The sequence below is a fragment of the Cyprinus carpio genome, chromosome A6 (genome assembly GCF_018340385.1).
Source record: "Cyprinus carpio isolate SPL01 chromosome A6, ASM1834038v1, whole genome shotgun sequence".
NCBI lineage: Eukaryota > Metazoa > Chordata > Actinopteri > Cypriniformes > Cyprinidae > Cyprinus > Cyprinus carpio.
In genome coordinates this window covers 25,635,126-25,654,526 of record NC_056577.1, presented here as the reverse complement: position 1 = coordinate 25,654,526, position 19,401 = coordinate 25,635,126, and the positions used below count along the sequence as shown (strand labels likewise).

At 36.3% G+C, this 19,401-nt stretch overlaps 1 protein-coding gene across 3 annotated transcripts; it reads right to left on the bottom strand.

Annotated features, from left to right (window-relative positions):
* Positions 1 to 1,304: 1,304 nt before the first annotated feature.
* LOC109079811 (RNA-binding protein 6-like) lies at positions 1,305 to 19,348 on the bottom strand. Of its 3 annotated transcripts, none has more exons than XM_042758713.1 (23): positions 19,244 to 19,348; positions 18,457 to 18,566; positions 16,314 to 17,841; positions 15,870 to 15,959; positions 15,430 to 15,499; positions 14,189 to 14,262; positions 11,136 to 11,207; positions 10,745 to 11,033; positions 10,492 to 10,649; positions 10,288 to 10,388; positions 10,057 to 10,120; positions 9,685 to 9,766; positions 9,530 to 9,594; positions 9,301 to 9,424; positions 8,344 to 8,444; positions 7,966 to 8,250; positions 7,709 to 7,855; positions 6,745 to 6,816; positions 6,283 to 6,519; positions 5,097 to 5,171; positions 3,715 to 3,791; positions 3,565 to 3,616; positions 1,305 to 1,828 (listed from the first exon to the last, which is right to left on the bottom strand). In XM_042758713.1, exons 2-23 carry the CDS (start codon positions 18,501 to 18,503, stop codon positions 1,736 to 1,738), a joined length of 3,903 nt encoding a protein of 1,300 aa, XP_042614647.1. In that variant the 5' UTR covers positions 18,504 to 18,566; positions 19,244 to 19,348; the 3' UTR covers positions 1,305 to 1,735. The 3 variants fall into 3 exon arrangements, with proteins under 3 accessions (XP_042614647.1, XP_018950470.2, XP_042614649.1); XM_019094925.2 differs by having other exon boundaries at positions 8,344 to 8,441; XM_042758715.1 differs by having other exon boundaries at positions 19,209 to 19,292.
* Between the last annotated feature and the right edge of the window lie 53 nt (positions 19,349 to 19,401).

Below are 19,401 nucleotides of genomic sequence, written 5' to 3'. Positions count from 1 at the left end.
ATGCTCTATGTAATACCATGACTACAGGCAACAGCCATTTACACATCAAAGAAGAGTCTGATGAAAAACAGAGTCCTAAAATTTGCTCTGTGGAGAGCTAGTCTCAGAGCTCTGCTGTGTCCAAATATTATCCTAACACAAGTATTATCAGCTTTTATCTGCTATTTAGGGAGTGTTGGAGAAACCATTTTTGGGGTGCATTCTTCTTTTTTTTGTCTTTATGGTTCTATGCCTGATCAATCATTCAAGCATGATTGACCAAAACAAACAGTGTGAGAGCCCACATTCCTCTCTTTCAACAGGCTAAAACTCAATGGACAGAGACTTTTTGTCCACCAAGAAAAGGATCAAACACTCATTGAATGTCAGGCTGAGGGATCTTTATTGCAGGTTCTGCTGATGTATTACCTGCTGCTAACATCTGAACTTGGTCCAAACAAACACTTAAAAAGTTACAAAAGTTAAAGTTGTGCACATAAATGTATGTATTAAATGTTGTAAATATATAAGGCAATGAGTTAGGTGCTTAAAACAGGAGGAATCATGTTGCACGAAGTTTACGGTCTGTAACAAAAAAATGATTTCAACATTTTATGACAAAGCGCTAAAAGGTTTAGTGAAGGCTGCAGAACTTATAGATAGAGTGAAATATAATCTCTGCCTGTGCATGCAGTGAAGTAAAGAACTATGTACTGTCAATGCATCACTTTCAAGTTTAACTCGAGGCACTCTGCTATAAAAGAACCACAAGAGAATTGAAAATAAAGCCAAGGGAGAAAGCTTAATGAAGTATCGACGAAATTCATGACTGCATGAGTAGATTCATTCTTTCAGCATTAGACATCTTCTGAGGTGTGGCTTAATGTGAAATTGAAATAGCAAGCTATATTCTGCCACCTGGAGGAGGTAGGGGCACATTAACACACGGGCTTCAACAGACTGAAGCCCAGGGGCTTACACTTGGGAGGGGTCTACTGTCTGCAGGTAAATTATATATTTTTATTATTATTTGTATACATGGGAGTTTGCAGCAGTGACAACAGCATTCTGTAAACAAACTCAAACACTCATTTTTAGTGTGTAGTATATGTTGTGAATGGTTCAATTAAGGTTTCCCCCACACAATTGTATAGTTGATATACTGTGAGCAGTAGAAAACAGGCTCTATCCTCTTTTAATGACACTTTTAAGACAGCCACAAGCAGTAAAAATAAGATAAATCAGTTTATCATGTCTTTTTTTTAAACTAATGTAAAAAAAAAAAAAAAAAGGAAATTCTATAAATACAACAAACAAACTGTATGTTTACAGTCACGTTGAGGCAGTTTATTGACCCAAGGACAAACTACAATGTATAATCGTCTTAACTCAAATATTTCATTTTACAAATGAAATATTACATAAATTTTACTACATAAAAAAAAGAGAAAAAGCATGATAGAACATTATCAAATGAGGAAATATTTAAAAAGCCCTGAAGAATAGAGCTACAAAAAGGATGATTAAACATAAGAGTACATTTGGCTTTTAGGAAAGAATGAATTATTTTTATACAGGTGCACACCACCATATCCACAAAATCAGGGGTTAGGCATAATAAGCTTCTCCAGGAATTTTGTATCAGTTCAAAGATTTAAACCTTGGAATGAGCTGCCAACAGACCACACAACATCGCGCGCGTGTGTGTATGTGCATGTATATTCACAAATTTCCTTTTTGTTCATTCATTTCATTTTCAGTCCAACTCATTGAAACGTGCAAACATGGCCTTCCGAACCGCCTGTTTGTACGTGGCATGATTCCATACGACGGGTTCCTTCTTCTTCCGCTTTGGTAAGAAACAAGAGAGAGATAAGAATGAAACCACTGACCCCAGGGTTTGTGCAGGTATCATCAAATTTAATTTAATGCTTTTTTTAATGCCTTTTAAATGCCATTTTTTTAAAAACACGACCCATACATATACATATACATCAATGCTCACAAAGGCTGCTGTGATAGTAATATTGAGAAATATTATTTCAATTTAAAATAACTGTTTTCTATGTGAATACATGATAAAATGTAATCAAAGCTGAATTTTCAGCATCATTACTTAAGTCTTCTGTGTCACATGATCCTTCAGAAATCATTTTAATATGCTTATTTGCTGCTCTGTAATAACCAATTATTATTGGTACTCAATTATTAATAATGATTCTTTTTATTATCAATATTGAATTTTTATTTTTCTGCTTCACATTGTTAGAGTTCTTTGATGAATCGAAAGGTCAAAATAACAGCATTTATTTGAAATAAAATCTGTTGTAACATTAGAAATGTCTTTACTGCCACAATTTGATAAATTAAATTTGTCCTTGTTGAATAAAAGTATTTGTTAAAAAACAACTTTTTTTAATGGTACTTTTGAATGGTAATTTATTATGGTTTCCACAAAAAATATGATAACTGGTGTAATGATGCTGAAAATTCAGCTTTCAATCACAGGAATAAATTATAATTTAAAATATATTCACATAAAAAACGATTCAATTATACATTGAAATAATATTTCACAATATTAATGTTTTTATTGTATTTTTGATCAAATAAATTCAGCCTTGGTAAGCATAAGAGAAGCATAAGAAACAATCCCATAATTTTGACCATTTATGTTTTATATTAATCATATTAACCAGTTTGAGGATGCAATGATAATAATCTTGCATATGAGAAAATCTACATAATTTAATAAACCATTATCATTTTTATATATTTTGTATATTTTACTATTTTAAAATGGATTCTATTGAAAAATGTAAGTCACTTCTTGCTAACCACTTGTTTATTGAATGAATAAAATCAAAGTCAAATCTGCAATCGTGCTGATATTCGGGAAACAGCACTCTTTTGGACGTCTCATGATGTTTAACTAGGCTATATATACTAGGCTTACATATATGCTATATATGTAAAAACTACATTTTTACCACAGTATGTTTGTTCTATGACTTTCTTTGTCTGTGCTCAATTGTTTTGATTTCTTCACGAGATTCTCACACACACAAGCTGCACATTACTCAACTGGTGCGACATTGTTAATGTCAATATGTTATTCATTGTCAATTGTCATTTACACTGAATGTACAAAAAAAATCTGAATCATTCTCGTGGAAATTGCTTAATACCACTTCCCCATTTCCTTCCAACTTTACGGAAATGTTTGCGGTCCAAACATCCGGTGATATGGCATTTTTACACCAGCTGGCTGAAATTACCAAACCGTATATATTTTAGATTATTGGTGATTCCATAGGCTCTCAGGGCCAGATATACAGGTTCAGTTTGTATATCACACCAATGTACATATTTTGCGACCGTAAATTGAAAAGTTGTGAATTAGGAAGGCTATATTTCAAATAAATGGTAATATTATTTTTCTTCAAAACCATCTCAAAAATGTTTAAATTCTGTAGGAGTAAAATTGAATGACTCTTAATGCTTTAAAAGTCAGTGCTCCATGGAAACCCTGTGACCCTCAACTGCTGCAGTTCAAAAACATCCTGTGGCTCAACAGACACTCACCTCAGCAGTCTCTAAACCCAAACCTGGTCTTTCGCTGCCTTTATGACTGTCCCTGCAACAACAACACAACATGCCCTATTTGAGATATGGGGGTTCTATATCAATGCCAAATTTAAATGAAATGTATTAGGATTCAGAAAAATCACAAACCTTGAGCTGCCGGCCCATGTGTTTTGAGACTTTCTTCTTTTTGCTTCAGGTGAACCATTCGGCTGTTTTATTTTCATCTAAGGACAGGGGTTCAAAAGGAGAGTGAATCATCAAAACAATGGAGAATATGTTTGAAAAGAAGAAGAATATTTATTGTAGGGCCCTATGAAACTCATTTTTTTCCAAATTCTGTTTTTTTCTGGTTTTAATTTTTCTGGATTCTGTTTTTTTTTTTTTTTTTTCCTCGACTCCTTTTTAATAGTTAAATTTTATTAATCAAAAAGCATGTCTAATTAATTAAAATCATTACGTTCAGGGCCCTATGAAATGTTTTTTTTTTTTTTTTTACCAAATTCTGTGTTTTAGCATGTCTAATTTTTTTAAATGCATAAAACAACTTAATTTATAAAAAAAATTCTTAAAGTATCCTTATTAATTTTTTTTCCCCTCAGAAATTCTGTGTTATGCATTTCATTTTTTTCTGGTCATCAAATTAAGGCATAAAACAATTTAATTTATCTTTTAATTATTAAGCAAACTTAATTTTTTGGCAAACAAAGGGGATTTAATATTAAAATTAAAACATGAAAGAAATGTTGTGTGATTATTCCTTAAAAAATAATGTTTGTTTCATTTTAGTAGTAGTAAGCTATAATTCTACTGTAATTATAAAATAGTAAAATAGTAATAGGCCCAATGTCTTCAAATCAAACTGGCCTTTTATTTTGACGGGTTGCCGTGAATACCTTTACAGTTCTATGTATGTGATATGACGCTAGTTTTACTCAAATCAAACGGTCAAATGCTCATGAAGTGACTCTCAGAGCAGTTATGGAGATGTTCTTCATGTGTTTATGTCCTCATTTAGTGAGACGGCAGACGCTGAAATCACAGAGAGCGTCACGCGTGCTTCAGTGTTTGTGTAGTAAATGAAACCCCGAGTCTGCGCCATTCATTAGAGACACGCAGAACATGCAGGATTCATATATTTACAGATACCAATCCATATCACGATTTGATTAAAGTGTAAATGTCCTACTTTTGATTAATTCATTAAAAATTTGACAAATCTGTGAATTCCGTTTTTATTACTGGATTCCGCGATTCCGTCCACTTTTTCCGCATCACAGAATCATAGGGTCCTATATTTATTAGTAGAATGTACTCATTTCTGCAACCCTTCATTTAAACAAAATTGTCTAATTTACTTATTTTACAGAAATATAAATGACATTTTCTATCTATATGTTTAATATATTTAATCTTTTAAATATGTAATCTTTTCACAAACTGTATTAGGAATCATTAAGAAATAAAATCCTTTTTTTTTTTTTTATTTATGTGGAGGACTGTACATAATTGATGAAAGAAAAACATTATACCTCTTTTTCCTGGCTTTCTAGAGCTTCAAGTTCTCTTTTTGACCTTTTGATTTTTAGATGAATCTCCATATTTTGCTAAAATAAAAAGACAAAAACAATACAGAGAAGGTCAAAACTTGACCCACAAATTTTTAAACAATCCAGTTCAGTCATATATACAATTCATATACTTATACTAAAAACTGATTAAAATGTATTTATACAATGCTACAATTACACACAAATGCACGAGCATACATACAGTACATACAGTGTGTGTGTATGTGTGTATATATATCACAAACAGGGATGCACAGTGGTGCACAGGTGTGCATGTATAACCAAAAAAAAAAAAAAAAAAAGGCTGAATAGGTTTAGACCGCTCATTTGCGTACCGACATGGTTGACAGCTGTTAAAGCACAATCACCATTTTAGATCGATAATCTTATAATACTGTATAAGATTTCCATTGATGAGGGTGAAGTAATTAATGACAATTTTCATTTTTGGATGAATTATCCCTGTAAGCATAATAATGTGAATAATGTGAAACTGAAATAAAAACTGTTGATTATCAGCTCATGCTGTATCATTTCTGTTTGCAGTTTTTTTTTATTTTTTTGTGGTCCGCATTATAAACAATCACACACACTTCCGCTGAGTTTATGAATGCAATGGCCAATCAGAGGCATTCAGACGAAACCAAGAATTCTGCACCCGCAAATTCTATCATCATAAACAACAAAGTGCCGATATACGTACAATGTAAGTAAGAGATACATTTCACAATGTCGACAGCTTATTTTTTGAAGTTTCCATTCATAATGGTCTTTGATGATGTAAATGTTCTTTGTTTGCTTTATGTAATTTATTCACTGTGTAAATAACAGTGGAAATTAAAGCTTAACTTACAGCTTTATTAAATTGTGATCATGTTAAAAACAAATTTGGTAGTATTAAAAATATTTTATGACCTAGTAACCATAACTGGTACTTGCCTAAAAAGGTTTTTAGTGTGCATATAGCCATTAGTCTTAATATTAGGCTACTTTCAGCCTTCTGGAGTTGGTTCACCCTCTGCTTAAGTGTCAAATGATGACATGATATTGATGTGCTGTGCAAATGAGCGGTAAAAATCCGATCGCCCATTGTTTTTTTTGCCCATTGCCCATTTCACCCACTGAGCTTCATTTAGAGATTTGGTACCTTATGCAGGTCTGAGAGCTGCTGGTGGCGAATCAGAGCGTCCTTATTAGGGAACTGCCTCCTGCACAGAAGACATGCCATCTTCTTCCAATCTGTCAACCTGTCTTCCTTCTCGTCCCCTTGTGGCTGGCTCTTTGCAGGTTGTGCAGCTTCCTGCTTCTCATGTTTCTCTTCCTCCTCCTCGTCACTGCCTGCCCCATAGTCGGCCGCCAACATTCCAAGAGAGCCCATGGGTCGCTGCCAACACAAAAGAGGGAGAGAGGGGAGATTTGCTTTGATCTACAATGACACTCACTGTAAATCTGCTTTAGTGTGGGTTATCAAATAACTTACATCAATCAGGGTCTAGGTGATGTGTGTGCCCTTTCCGCTGTCTGGGAAAACTGAGACTGAATCCCTGAAGTGTGTTGGTGTGCATGTTAACGTGTGTGTGCTGTTGATAGTGAGACTGAAAACTCTCACCTTTGATGATTTTTCATCTTTTTGCTTTGGAGGAGCAAGGGGCTTCTTGAATAATTCATCTGCACCGGTGACCTATATGAATAAGGGAACCATATGGAATAGGAACAGACATTAAAATGTTTAAAAGAAAAATCATAGCTAAGGTTTAGCAAGGTGTTATAGATGACTGATGGGTAGGATCTTAAACATACTGAATTTTAACGTATCCGCCCTGTTGCATTTCCCTTACTTTACAAACAATTCCAAAGTCAAGGATGCTAATAAGAGGTTACAAGTGAAAAAAAATAAATAAAACAAAAACTAGATATCAAGTTTAATGTGTGCCAGCGAAAATATATGAGAGGAGAGACGTGAGTACGGATTGGAAAGAGAAATTTGAGATTTCAAATGTAGTCCAACTGAATAATTTATGGAACATTGCAACCCACAACACTCCATATGACTAAAAATACCAAGCATTACAATATTTTGCTGATGGATTAAAAATAGAGCATGACACATGCAACCCAATCTGTCTAAATGAGAGGTAATGATAATTATTATTGGGAAGTATAGTAATAAACACTAGATTTTTATATTTTCTGAAGAAACCATACAAACAAAACTTGTTGCCACAATCTTAGGGTATTGTGAGAGGTTGCCAGGGGGTTACTAAGGTGTTCCGAGTGGTTTGTAACATGTTGCTATGTGGCTGCTAGGATATTCTGGATTCTTACAGAATATTTTTTCTGTTTTAGCATCTACAGAGTAAAAATCTGTTTGGTTTAAATATCAACACACCTCTTTTCAATGAGCTGCCTGCTTTGCAGTGTTCATGTCAAAAGAGTGTGCTCTAAAGTTACTTAATATGTAAGGTTTGAGGTTTGTTTAAATTCCTAATTCTAGTTATAAGCAATAGTAATAAGTATGTTGCTAAATTTTTTTGAAGGGGTAAAAATAAGAAAGAAAAAAAAAGTGATCTGACCTTCCTTTCAAAGACTGCAAAGGCTGCATCAGCAGCTTTGGAGGGTCTTTGGTCATCTCCTCCAGACTTGAGAAGAGGTGAAGGAGATCGGACAATTTCTTTCTGCCTGTTCTGGATTTTTGCCCATCGCTCCATGTCTTTCATTATCTGATGATCAGATCCAAAATTACCACACAGATCTAACACAGTGCTTGCTGTTGTTAATAAAAAAACTGAACGTGATGCAAATTATGTTATGATGTTGATGATGTTAAAACCTTAAAAGCTGCTAAACTTCTGGGTTTTTCCTCTTTTTCCTTCTCTTTTTTTTCTGCACGTGGGGCAGGCTCCTCTTCCACCTGCACCTCCGGCACGGTCTCTGTAACTGCCTTCACTTCCTCCTCTGTGATTGCCGTAGCTATAACCTCAGTACCAGTTGCCATGGGAACAGCAGCTTCGGGGGCCAGCTCCTGACCTTCAGTAGAAGAGCTCTGGACTGGGATGTAGGTTTTTGAGGCACTGTCCCAGTACAGGTACTGTTGATTCTGAGCATCGTAGAAATACTACACAAGCAAAAATAAACATTAATTCATTGTATACTGTATTTAATTCTTATTACAAATTCAGGAGAATCAAAGGGCTATTTCTATACATACCCTTGAGTTGGGATCATAGTACAGGGTAGTCTGAGGGTCATAGTAGAAGCCTGATGTAGCATCGTAAAGGAAGGCTGACAAATCTGGAGCCTCAGATCCTACTGTAACAAGAGTACGATTATCAGACCAGTTACTATCCTCAACTAGGGCTGTTGAATACTGTGAATATAAATAAATATACTAGGGATGTAACGATTCACAGTGAGCTGGTTGAAAACTGATACTGATGTGACGATTCAAATCGGTTGAGATGTTAAACGAAACACAATACATTTGGTGGTGGGAGTTTATATGAATGTATCTCTGAGGGGAACTGGCTATCTTTAGACAAGTTTAGATGGTATTTTCTTTTCATCTCATCTCTGTATAATTCATATTAAAGCGCTGCTTTATTTACAGCGGTAACCAAGGAACCGCTGCTGTTCCATAAGCGCCACCTGCTGTCAGAGTGAATCTCCATCTCATTCAGAGCTTCTGCTCTTTGTTTCATGCAGATGTTTTATGTAGTATAGGTTCACAAAACTAAAGTCAGAGCATTCTGTTTTTGTTTTAAAATGTCAAATTATGCAATCTAATTTAAATTTTTTAAAAACTGATCATGCTGCATGTATTTAGCATTTTTGTTTGGATTGTGATTCAAATGCAGTGGTTGCCTCTAATTTTGAATGGAAAGAGCACAAGTAGCCTTTGAAAGAGCCCAAGTAGCACAAGTTTGTTATAATGTTTGTTATAATGTTTCACAAGAAATGTGCAGCATTTTGTCCAAGCAATAATAAAAGGACACCTTTTCATTTAGAATTTGTCTTAAATCTAATTTTGTTTAGAAAAAAATTGTGAGAAAATTGAATCGTGAAATCAGTATCGTTAATCGAATCGAATCATGAGTTGAGTGAATCGTATCATCCCTAAAATATACAATTAAAAAAAAACGTAATCTTTAACTGAACAGTGGCATACCATAGCTGTACCCGTCAATGGACTCCTCAGCTCCAGGAAGAGCAGTGTCAGATAAAGCTGCAGTCTGGTGCTCAGCTGTCTGGACTGACTGCGCCATTGCCGTCGTCTCAGAATACATCACACCCTGCACACAGCCAGATAGTCTATTACAGTCCAAAACCAATCTCTCCTGGCTAAAATTGTTTAAAAAAAAACGTGCCTTTGTGCTAGTACTAAAAAAGACAACCACCTGTGTTAAGCTTGAAGTCGGCACTGCAGCTGATGACAAGGTGGCATCTGCTCCCATTGGATCACCTGCAGGAAGTCCCACAGAACACATATACATGAATATATTATGCTACAATCAATTTCAATACAATAATCATATAATTAAAAACCATATACCTTGCATGGTAGGTGCAACACCCATAGCTGTATGAGAAGGCTGAGGATAAAACTGTTGCTGTGGCTGCTGATATTGATGTTGCTTGAGAAAGAAAAAATAGATATAAAAATTTTAATATAAGATACCTGATGACAAGTAGGACAGTTCACATAAAACATATTCTTACGTTCACCTGGGGAAATTTTTAATATGTAAAAATATGCTAGACGGAGTAAACCATATTGACATATTTTGTCATTTTTCAGCAATTCATGCAATGGGCTCTATATTTTTATAATGCTGTTTAAAGATAAAGAGAACCTCAACCTTATAAAAAGTACCTTTAAAAGATGTTTTGGTAACAACTTATGTTATGCATTGTAATTACCTACCATCATAACATCTGGAGGGAAACCCAGGAGAGAAGTGTTTGACTTATCATTTTCCCTCCTATAGCTGCAGGGAAAAGAAGAATTACATTCAAAGCTCAAATAACAACCACAGTACATACTGAAATTTCTTCTCTTAGGATTTATGAAATGTTTCCTTTAAGAACTGAAACTAGAATATTTATAAAATAATCCTTTATTACTTCCACATATCCCGACAAAGATGAGACTTACTTTTGGTTTTTCAAAGGCTTGGCAACCTCTGCATAAACTCTCACTCCATCAATCATGATAGGGCGGGGTTTGGTGAGCAGCTCCACCAATCGTGTCACATGCTGTATATATAGACGTGTACAGTATCATTAAGAATACATCAAGAAACACATGGACTATTTTGAGACATTATATTGTAGTTAGAATTAAGTATCTGTACAATACCTCATGTGAATCCATATCGACAAAGCAGAAGCATTTGGATCCAGGTGACTTCCCTTTGACCAGACGAACATTTCGCTCATCCAGGTATGCAAACGTATCAAGTGCTTGCAAAATGGTCTCCACGGTGGTGGTAGGCAAAATGTTCTTGATAATCATTGCTGAAAATAAAGATGAAATTTAAGAACAATCTGCCACCTTCTTTTGTTAACTTGTTTCCCTTTAAAAAATGTAATTCACAGTTGACATCACTTACTCTTGCTCTCCTTGAAGACTGGATCGGAGTGCTGCAGTTTTTGGCGAGATGCTTTGTGATTGGTCCATTCCTCTGCCTGTTGCTCCACGTCCTGCTGCTGTAGCTGTTGGTCCACTTGCTGTTGCCATGCTTCAGGAGTCAAGTTGGAGCTTCTCTGCCACACACCTTGAGAGGCAGGATCCTGCACAGGCTTGGTATCGGTTTCCTCCTTTAAATTCAGTGGTTGGACTGGATTTGGTAACAAACCATCATCGCTGGCTGGAGCTGCGTTAGCTGGTGGATCATGATGCTACAATCCAAAATACATTTAAGGATGTCAGTCACACTAATAGATGAATTGCATCATGATTAAGTTCAATACATATCAAGCTCTACCAAAGAGGAAACTCACCAGTTCTTTCACATTTTTGTCAGGCTGGATATATTTGAGCAGAGCAGTCTTGTCACCAACCTTAACAGATCCCTAGAAAACAGGAAGAAAGTCTCTCAATGCTAAGTAACTGATAACTTCCCCCAAAAAACCAACCCAACCTAACAACAAAAAAGAAAAGGTATTTCCCATCTGCCCATCTGAGGGCATTAACACAGGCAGACCTGATCTGGGGTCTGTTCTTCGTACGTGGATTACTCAGTTAGCTGGATTTTATTGTTGATGATCTGACGTGATCCAGGTTTGTTAGGTTCTTCGAAGCTCATCCTGGAGTTGCCGTTATAGCAACAAGTGTGTTAGCTCAAACCTGCTCTGCTCTTAGTGAAGGTAATACTGAAACTCTGTCCCAACCACTGCTATTTCTTACAAGAGTACTTCTTAAACCAGGAAAAACAAAAACAAAAAAAAATAACAGTAATTTAAAATTTATTTTGAAAATAATTTAAATGTTGTGTAAATCTATAAAAATAAACATGATGGTTTTACTCATGTAGCAAAAATTAATTTTATTACAGTTATGCACACACCTACAGTTTGTCTGAGCCGTGCATTAATTTGAAAAATATTGAGCTTTTTTTGCAGGTGGCTTTAAAATTAAATAAACTGCTAATTACAATATCATGACATTGAAAAAATGCAAAACCTGCTCAAGTACTAGAAATTATGAACAGTAATTGGTTTAGAAAATGGTTACACATTTAATTTATGTATTAGAACTTTTGTCATTTTGCTCACTTGGCTGTTTCCTTGATCTTAATTATATCTTAATCATTACATTGCTGTTTTGCTGCCGGCCAATCACTGCATTGTTGATCATGTTTGAGTATTTTATATCTGCCCTTACCAATGAACATAACAACAAGGAGTAATCTCAGATAACTTAATCCAGATATTTTAATCTAATCTGCTAACTTGTTTGAAGAACCAAACTAGCCAGAGATCAGTTATCACGATTAAAAGATCTAGCATCTGTCAAATTATCTCAGCTGTATTAAGCGAGGTACGAAGAACGGACCCCTGGGCTTTACTTATGCCCAGGTTTGGATTAAGTTTGCAGGGTTTTTTTTTTTCCATCTGCCTTTTTAATACTACTGTGTGAAAATAAAAGTAAAATCTTATAGTGGCTATATGGCTGCTGTTTATGTACTAACACTTTAATTTGAATGCTAACCTCAAAATGTAGCTGAAAAACATAACTACTAATTTCAAAGTACATAGTAGAAGGATATTCACCACACAAATAAATGCACATTCATCTGTAACAGGATGAATAAAGATAATAAAGTCTGGCTTCTTTCAAGTGAGAAGACTAAGCAGACAGATAAAAGAAGAGCAGCTTGGAAAAAGTTAACCGCTAGATCACAGTTCACTTTAACGATGGGGTGGACAGTCAAAACAGCAGAGACATTCAATCTATGCTAGGAGATCAAGCTTTTCTCTTTTTACTATACATAAAAATGGTTTCAAAAGACAGTCCATAAGTTGACTGGCCCACTTTGAAAAATCCTGGTTCATGCTCAATCAAAGAAAAATACTGTTTTTGGACAACTGTGGTAAGGGATCTTCAGCATTTACGTTGAAAGGACATTCTAAGTAAATGACCTAACAGTGTAATGTGATCAGCATTTTATGACATCTTACCCACCATCACTGTCACAGTTACTTGTTGTAGAATTTGTTTTTAAGTATCTCACCAAGTACAAAAAACCAAGATAAGTTATCCTGCTATTCGGCCAGCAGAGAAACTAGTTTCGGATGAAACGAGAACCCTGAGCAAGATTCTTTTCTGAAAGGTACTTTGCCAGACATTTAATAAAAACGGGGGGAAATATATGCTGATACAACCAGTGCAACCCACGGGGAAATTCAAATTTCAGCACAACAGCCAATGGCTCAACACAGCCCAAGGAAACCTCTAGTTGCTGTAATCGCCTTACAGTTATAGCGCAAGTTTCATTAGAAATGTCAAAATACTACTAGTACAAACAAGTGCCGATTTTCCTAATAAACATCAGCATGGATCTCTCTATACATCCAGATATTCAACAACCATGAAGATGGTCAAGATGGAGTAAGCAGGAATGAAAGAACGAGCTTGCTGTGCTGGAAGAGATAACACACCCCAACTCAAGATGATTAAATCTCAATCCATGGAAAAAAGGATGAAAAACTTCAGGCTGGAAGCAGAACCAAAGAGCAGAGTTCAGGAACTCTGTAATTCCGTAAGGATGAAGGATGAGGGATAAGTGTTGACACAGCACAAGTATAATACTGATTGTTGCTGGTGATGTATGCATAACAGCATAAAGCTTTCCCTACAACCATAGAACAACCTGTTCATCAGAAATTCAGCTACCACTTTCCTTTTAGGTCAGCAAAACACGACAGTCTACAAAAGGAAGCTACACGGAGCATTTGCAATCTTGCAAATCCAATGCTGAATCCCTATAATGTAAGAAAATAAAGGAAGCCAAAGAAGAATGTTTAGTTTTGCTTCGGCACCACTTCAGAATATGCCAGTGGGAGCAAGTAAAAAGTGACCGTAAGATCATAACCTCGAGATAAGGGAAATAAAATATTATACTGTTGAAAACAATGAATGAAATATCAATGGTCTGGTGTTGAGAGTTGAAGGAAAAGGTTGCACAACTTGTTGCACAGATGCAAATCCAATTCCAAACTCAGTATGCCATGTATCTATTCATAAAACTATCCATTCTTCTGTATAAGAAGTCAAAAACAGGTGAATTGTAAAGGATGTGCACAATCAGCTAACACACCTATGGCAATCATCAAAGAATAGCGGATTCCTTATTACTACGCTCACTTGCTACGTCTGAAAGCTAATGCTGCAGGCTAAGTGGCGTGGTTTAATTTGTCATGATTAATAAGTGGGAAAAATGTTCCCTTGAAGGTCTCATGTCCCATCTACCCCATTCCCACCCAAAGCCCAGCCACCAAGCCTTCTTCCTGTTAGCAGACAGAGCCGTTGTAGAAGGACGAGGATGGGCCACCTGGTTGGACTCCATGAAGTGGACAGCATCCTCGAGGTTTAAAAACTCCACATAGGCCATATCGTAGCTGTAACCTGGGAACAGCATTTGAAATACAGATGGGTTTGTGTTAGTTATTGCAGGTAAACAGGAGAATTTTCAAGAGAAAAAAGCAGTGGTTCGTTTCACGAGATATAACACAAAGCGAATTCACACTTGATGTCTTTTGCTGGCACATTTTATTTCATTAACAGCTTTTAATTGTTTGAAGTCAATTGCGAAGAATAAGAGGAGCATCAACTCAGAGACAATTCTGAGGCCAAGACATACATTTATAAAAATTAATAAATAAAAATAATTCTAGTAGAAAGAGAACTAGAGTGTAATAAAGAGCGTAAAATAACACTACAGTAACTGAGTAGCTAGTAAATTATAAGTCTAATAACATCTAACATCTAAAACACATTATAGAAGACCCACATTTATTTACCAACAAACCTACAACAATAAAAAAATTTAGTTAAATAATAAAGCAAAAATGTTATTAATTGGAACAAACAACTAAAACTGAAAAGGTTGCTCTATTAACTGCAAATTTATAGATGCTTTAAAGAATGAAAGATAATTCTGTAATTAAATACAGTATATTAAAAATGCCTAATTTCCATAACTTGTGGAGTCATTGGCAAAGAATGATTTTATTATAATATTTAACATTTATAAAAACCTTTTACATTTCCTGATATTTTCAGGTTTTCCAGGGAACAACAAACAGAATATTAGCTTAAATGATAGTCTTTTGTGAAGAAAGGAAACTATTCTGGCATATAAAAAAAGAAAAAAAAAAAAAAAAAACACTGAAACCTTTATCAGCTGAACCCAGAGAGGAATATTTTGCAGCAACACTTCACATCATCACAAAGTAATGGCAGTTGGTATTTGTGTTTCGACAGTTAATGGCTTGTTTATAAATGGAACCACGTTTAAGAAATTCCAAAATTCCCTCTAAGCGCATGCCACCTTGAAGATGGAAGCTGCTCAGAAAAAATTCAACCTCCCGCACAAGAACATTGGGAAAAGGGACAACAAGAGATCCTGTAGCATGTTCGAAATACTGATGAACATTTTCTTTAGAAAACAAAAGCGACTTAGATGCAGAAAGTACAATCGATGTAAAAGAGACAGTGAGCGTAAGATTCAGAGAGCGAATAGCGATGTGGTTGCGAATCGATCATCAATGTTTACAGCGAACAAAATCTCACCTGGCACAACATCCCTTATTTTCATGCCCTGCATTGGCACACCATCACGGACTGCAAAAGCATCCAGAATCTATGAAAGAAAAAAAGAACTGATGTCAAACTTACTTTGAAAGTCATTGAGGTAACTGATGGTGTTGTTTTTAGAACGCTAAGAAAGAACCATTTTTTTTTTTTAAGTTTGTGGTTACACTTTATTTTAAGGTGTCCTTGTTACAGTGTAATTATGCATAAAGGTACTGATTAATATTAATTAACTAAATGTACTTATATATATTATATAGTTAGGGTTAGGATTTGGTTCAGGGTTACTTGCATGTAATTATGCATAATTAATTGTTATCATAACAGCAAGTACATGTAACGTGATACACAAACACCTTAAAAGAAAGTGTAACCAAGTATGTAAACAATCAAAGTCTGAATAATTACATCTTGCTTACCTGTTGCATTGTGGCAGTTTTAGGAATTCCAGAGATGGCAATTGTTTTTGAGACTTGATCCTGGACACTTGCACTCCTGTAATCCTGGTCCTTTATTTCAAAATTCACAGTAGAGTTTAAACATTCAGATAATTTAATAAGTCAATCTGTACTAGCGCGTTCGAATTCACATTACGTTTTCTGTACTAGTCCATAAGATATTATATGAGCTGTGAAAAGAAATGTTATATTAACTAACATGAATTACCATCCAATCTGAAAAAAAAAAGTTTTTGTTGTTTTATTTTCCCACTAAGAATAAAAAAATATTAAGCTGATGAAAAAAAATATATATTTATTCTATTTACATAAGTTTATATACATACTGCTAATTGGAATAATTTTGAAGTTGAATAGAAACTTGTCTTGCTTCCCACTAAAGAAAAACAAAAGACAAATTCTAACCTGAGAACCAGAGTCGTCTGGTCGTTGAGATGGACCAAGTTTGGATTCCTTCATGTCTTTCTCAGGTCCTTGAAGATCCTCAAGACTGTAGTCGTATTTGCGGCCTGAGCTGGTGCGGTAATCAATGTCTCGATAATCCTGATCCTGTCGCTCACTTCTATTATTCTGGGGTTCCTTTGGCCCGGACAAGCTCTCTCTCTGTGGTCCCTGATCTAAAGCCATGTCACTAGAACCCTTAAAGGGCACTCGATCGCTGGCGAAATGATGCTCTTGATTTGGCTTATTCTTGTCTTGGAAATATGGAGGTCTACTTCCTGCTAGTGCAGTTCTGTCAGGCTTTTCATCTCGGTCACCTGGCCAGGGTTTATCTCCATCTCTACTTTTGGCATTTAGAGGGGGATCCGGTGGAAGAAGGGAGGGCTTCTGAGTTGGATCTCTGACTGGGAAATCACTAGGAATATTTTTGTCTCTTTCTGATCGATTAAAGCCTGTGCCGTCTTTTCCCAGAAACCCAGACTGCCTGTCTCGGTCTCTGTCTTTGAACTGGGAATTTTCTCCAAAATCTACATCTTTTCCAGGGTTAGAGAAGAACTTTTCTCGCATCTCTCTCGGGAAAAGCGGTGGCGTCCTGCCCATCATCGGCGGAAGAGGGTCACGGTCTCTCATGCCATGATTGCGCCACTCGTCTGAGAGCGATTCACTTTCTCTCCCTCTGAAGCCCATGGGATTGTCCATCGGCTCTGGGAATTCTCTGTCTCTGAGGGTCATCTCATCGCCTCTGATCATGGCTTCTGGGCCACCACGACCCAAAGGAATATCAGGTCTTCCTCTGATATCCATGGGAACGCCATCATTGTCTCGAAACATCTGAGGAGGCTGCTCTCTGAAATCAATGGAGGATCCCATGCGGTTTCTCAGATCCATATCAGATTCAAACCTTCCTCTTGGATTAAGTGGAGGGGTGACACCTCGCCTGTCAAAATCCATCATCGGTCTGTCTCTGGGAGGCATGTCCATGTTGAACCCATCAATGCCACCCATCCGTGGCCTCTCTCTGTCTCTCATGTCCCCATGATCTCCACTTCCACCCATAGCCACCATAGCAAGTCTCCTCCTGATGTCCATGGGGGGAAGCCCAGGCATATCCATCTGGAATCTCTCCCTCTCCCTCATATTCAAGAATCTGTCCTCTGGACCCCTCATATTACCACCTTGCATGTCTCTGCCACCCATATCCATCGGTGGTCTGGATTGACCCATAAAACCTGGAGGATTCTGAAGGTTGTTTCTCTGATCCATTTCAAAGCGCCTTCGAAAATTCACTTCCATTTCATCTCCAGGTCTGAAAAAGTCTCGGGAAGGCTCTCTTCCTGGGTCATGAAGACCTATGTCTCTTCCTCTCATATCAGGTGGGCAGTCGAACCGCCTCATGTCCATGGGTGACCTGTCCATGTTCATGCCATCCCGACCTCTGAAGTCAGGTCTTGGGCCATCTCTGCCTTCAAACATGCCTCCACGAGGTTCGCCACTGCAATAAAATCAAAAGCATTTCTGCAAACGAGCAATCTATTTTCTTTTTCAAAAAACATACAAGCTGTGTCCAAATTCAGAGGCTGCATCCTTCAAAGACTGCATTCCAAGAATGCGTCACAGCAGTGCGATGAAGGTGCCTGCTCCATCAAATTCGGCCTAGAAATGTGTCCTTTGTTTTCTGGGCCATGAGAGATAAAACAAATACATCCTTTGTGGCCCAGACTACTCCAAGATTCATTGCAAGTTTTAAAATAAAACCAATCTACATAAAATATAATAGTGTATAAAATTCACACTTCTTTGTAGATTCTTTTTTATTACATCCCGGAACACACATTAACACTGTGGCCATGATTTTACTAATTAATTGCATTGAAGATTTCTTATGCCATGTGGCAAAATGACATGTGAAATGCACACTGACAGGCAATTAATTGCAGGTGCCATAAATTTGAGCCATTTTAGATCTGCCATTTTATTTTGACTTAAGTTTTAGGTTACATGTCCCACAGTAAGAAAACCTTGGTTACATATTCTGTGTGTTTTATAAAGTATATAGTCTTTATAAAGTATATAGTCTTAGAACTGTACTTTATTTAAGATCTCTTACCGAAAGGGCATTCCTCCTCGTGGTCCAGGTCTTGAACCGTTCCACATCGTGTTCCTCCTCTCCTCGAAACTCTCCTTAAGCACGAGTTTCGAGTGCGGTATGTCGTTTCACTTGGGAAATCAATAAATAAGTACCTTATCATTAAACACCAAATTAATTTATTTATTCTATTGTAACTTCGCTAAACGTCCTGCCTTTAAAGCCTCATTCGAACAAATAACAATGCTCCAAAATAACGGTCTTTTCTTTTTTCATCGAAACCATTACACATATCATTAACCGTTACACGCTCTAGAGGTGAAATGCAATTATATTAAATGTTATTTCATATCTGCATAACAACACGAGGACTTATAAAATCGTTTAATATAATATCACAAGATTGGAACTGACAGTTTCAGATTGAAAAGCAAGTAACTTACGTTGTTAAAGCCCCATGCTAACACAATACGTCTAGCTAATGTAACTAAACGCGATTAAATAACATCAGATGTCAAATACATCGCTGTGTGAGAGTCATAAACATGAGCATCATTTCAAACTACTTTTCTGAGTACTCAAATATATATTAATAAGAAGGCAAGTATTGCTTTATTCATCTCATAAACCTGCCCTTTTAAAAGAAGGCTAACGCGCTAATAGTTACTAGCTTTCAATCAAGACATTTCCTAATATTAATGGACGAAGCAAACGTTTTCTCGTTAATCTTTATTTTACAAAAAGCTACAAATAACAGTGGCTTATTTCTTCACCTTAATGTCTGTAAAGCCTTTTTAAGACGTCTCACCTAGCTTGTAGAGATCTTTTCGCAGGTTCTTTTCTGGGACTGGTTTCCCGACAAAAAGAGGCGGAAAAGTGCATACTCAGTTTCCGGCGAATGATGGCTTATGGGAGTTGAAGTTTTAAGATTCAGTAAACAAAAATATGTTACCATATGAAAGGATT

Excerpts from the sequence above, each read along its gene's own strand:
- LOC109079811 (XM_042758713.1), bottom strand. The coding sequence starts at position 18,503 with ATGTGGAACGGTTCAAGACCTGGACCACGAGGAGGAATGCCCTTTCG. Across the intron at positions 6,817-7,708 it reads TTGCAGTCTTTGAAAGGAAG|GTCACCGGTGCAGATGAATT; the intron begins GTCAGATCACTT and ends TTATTCATATAG. Across the intron at positions 3,617-3,714 it reads ACATGGGCCGGCAGCTCAAG|GGACAGTCATAAAGGCAGCG; the intron begins GTTTGTGATTTT and ends TTGTTGTTGCAG.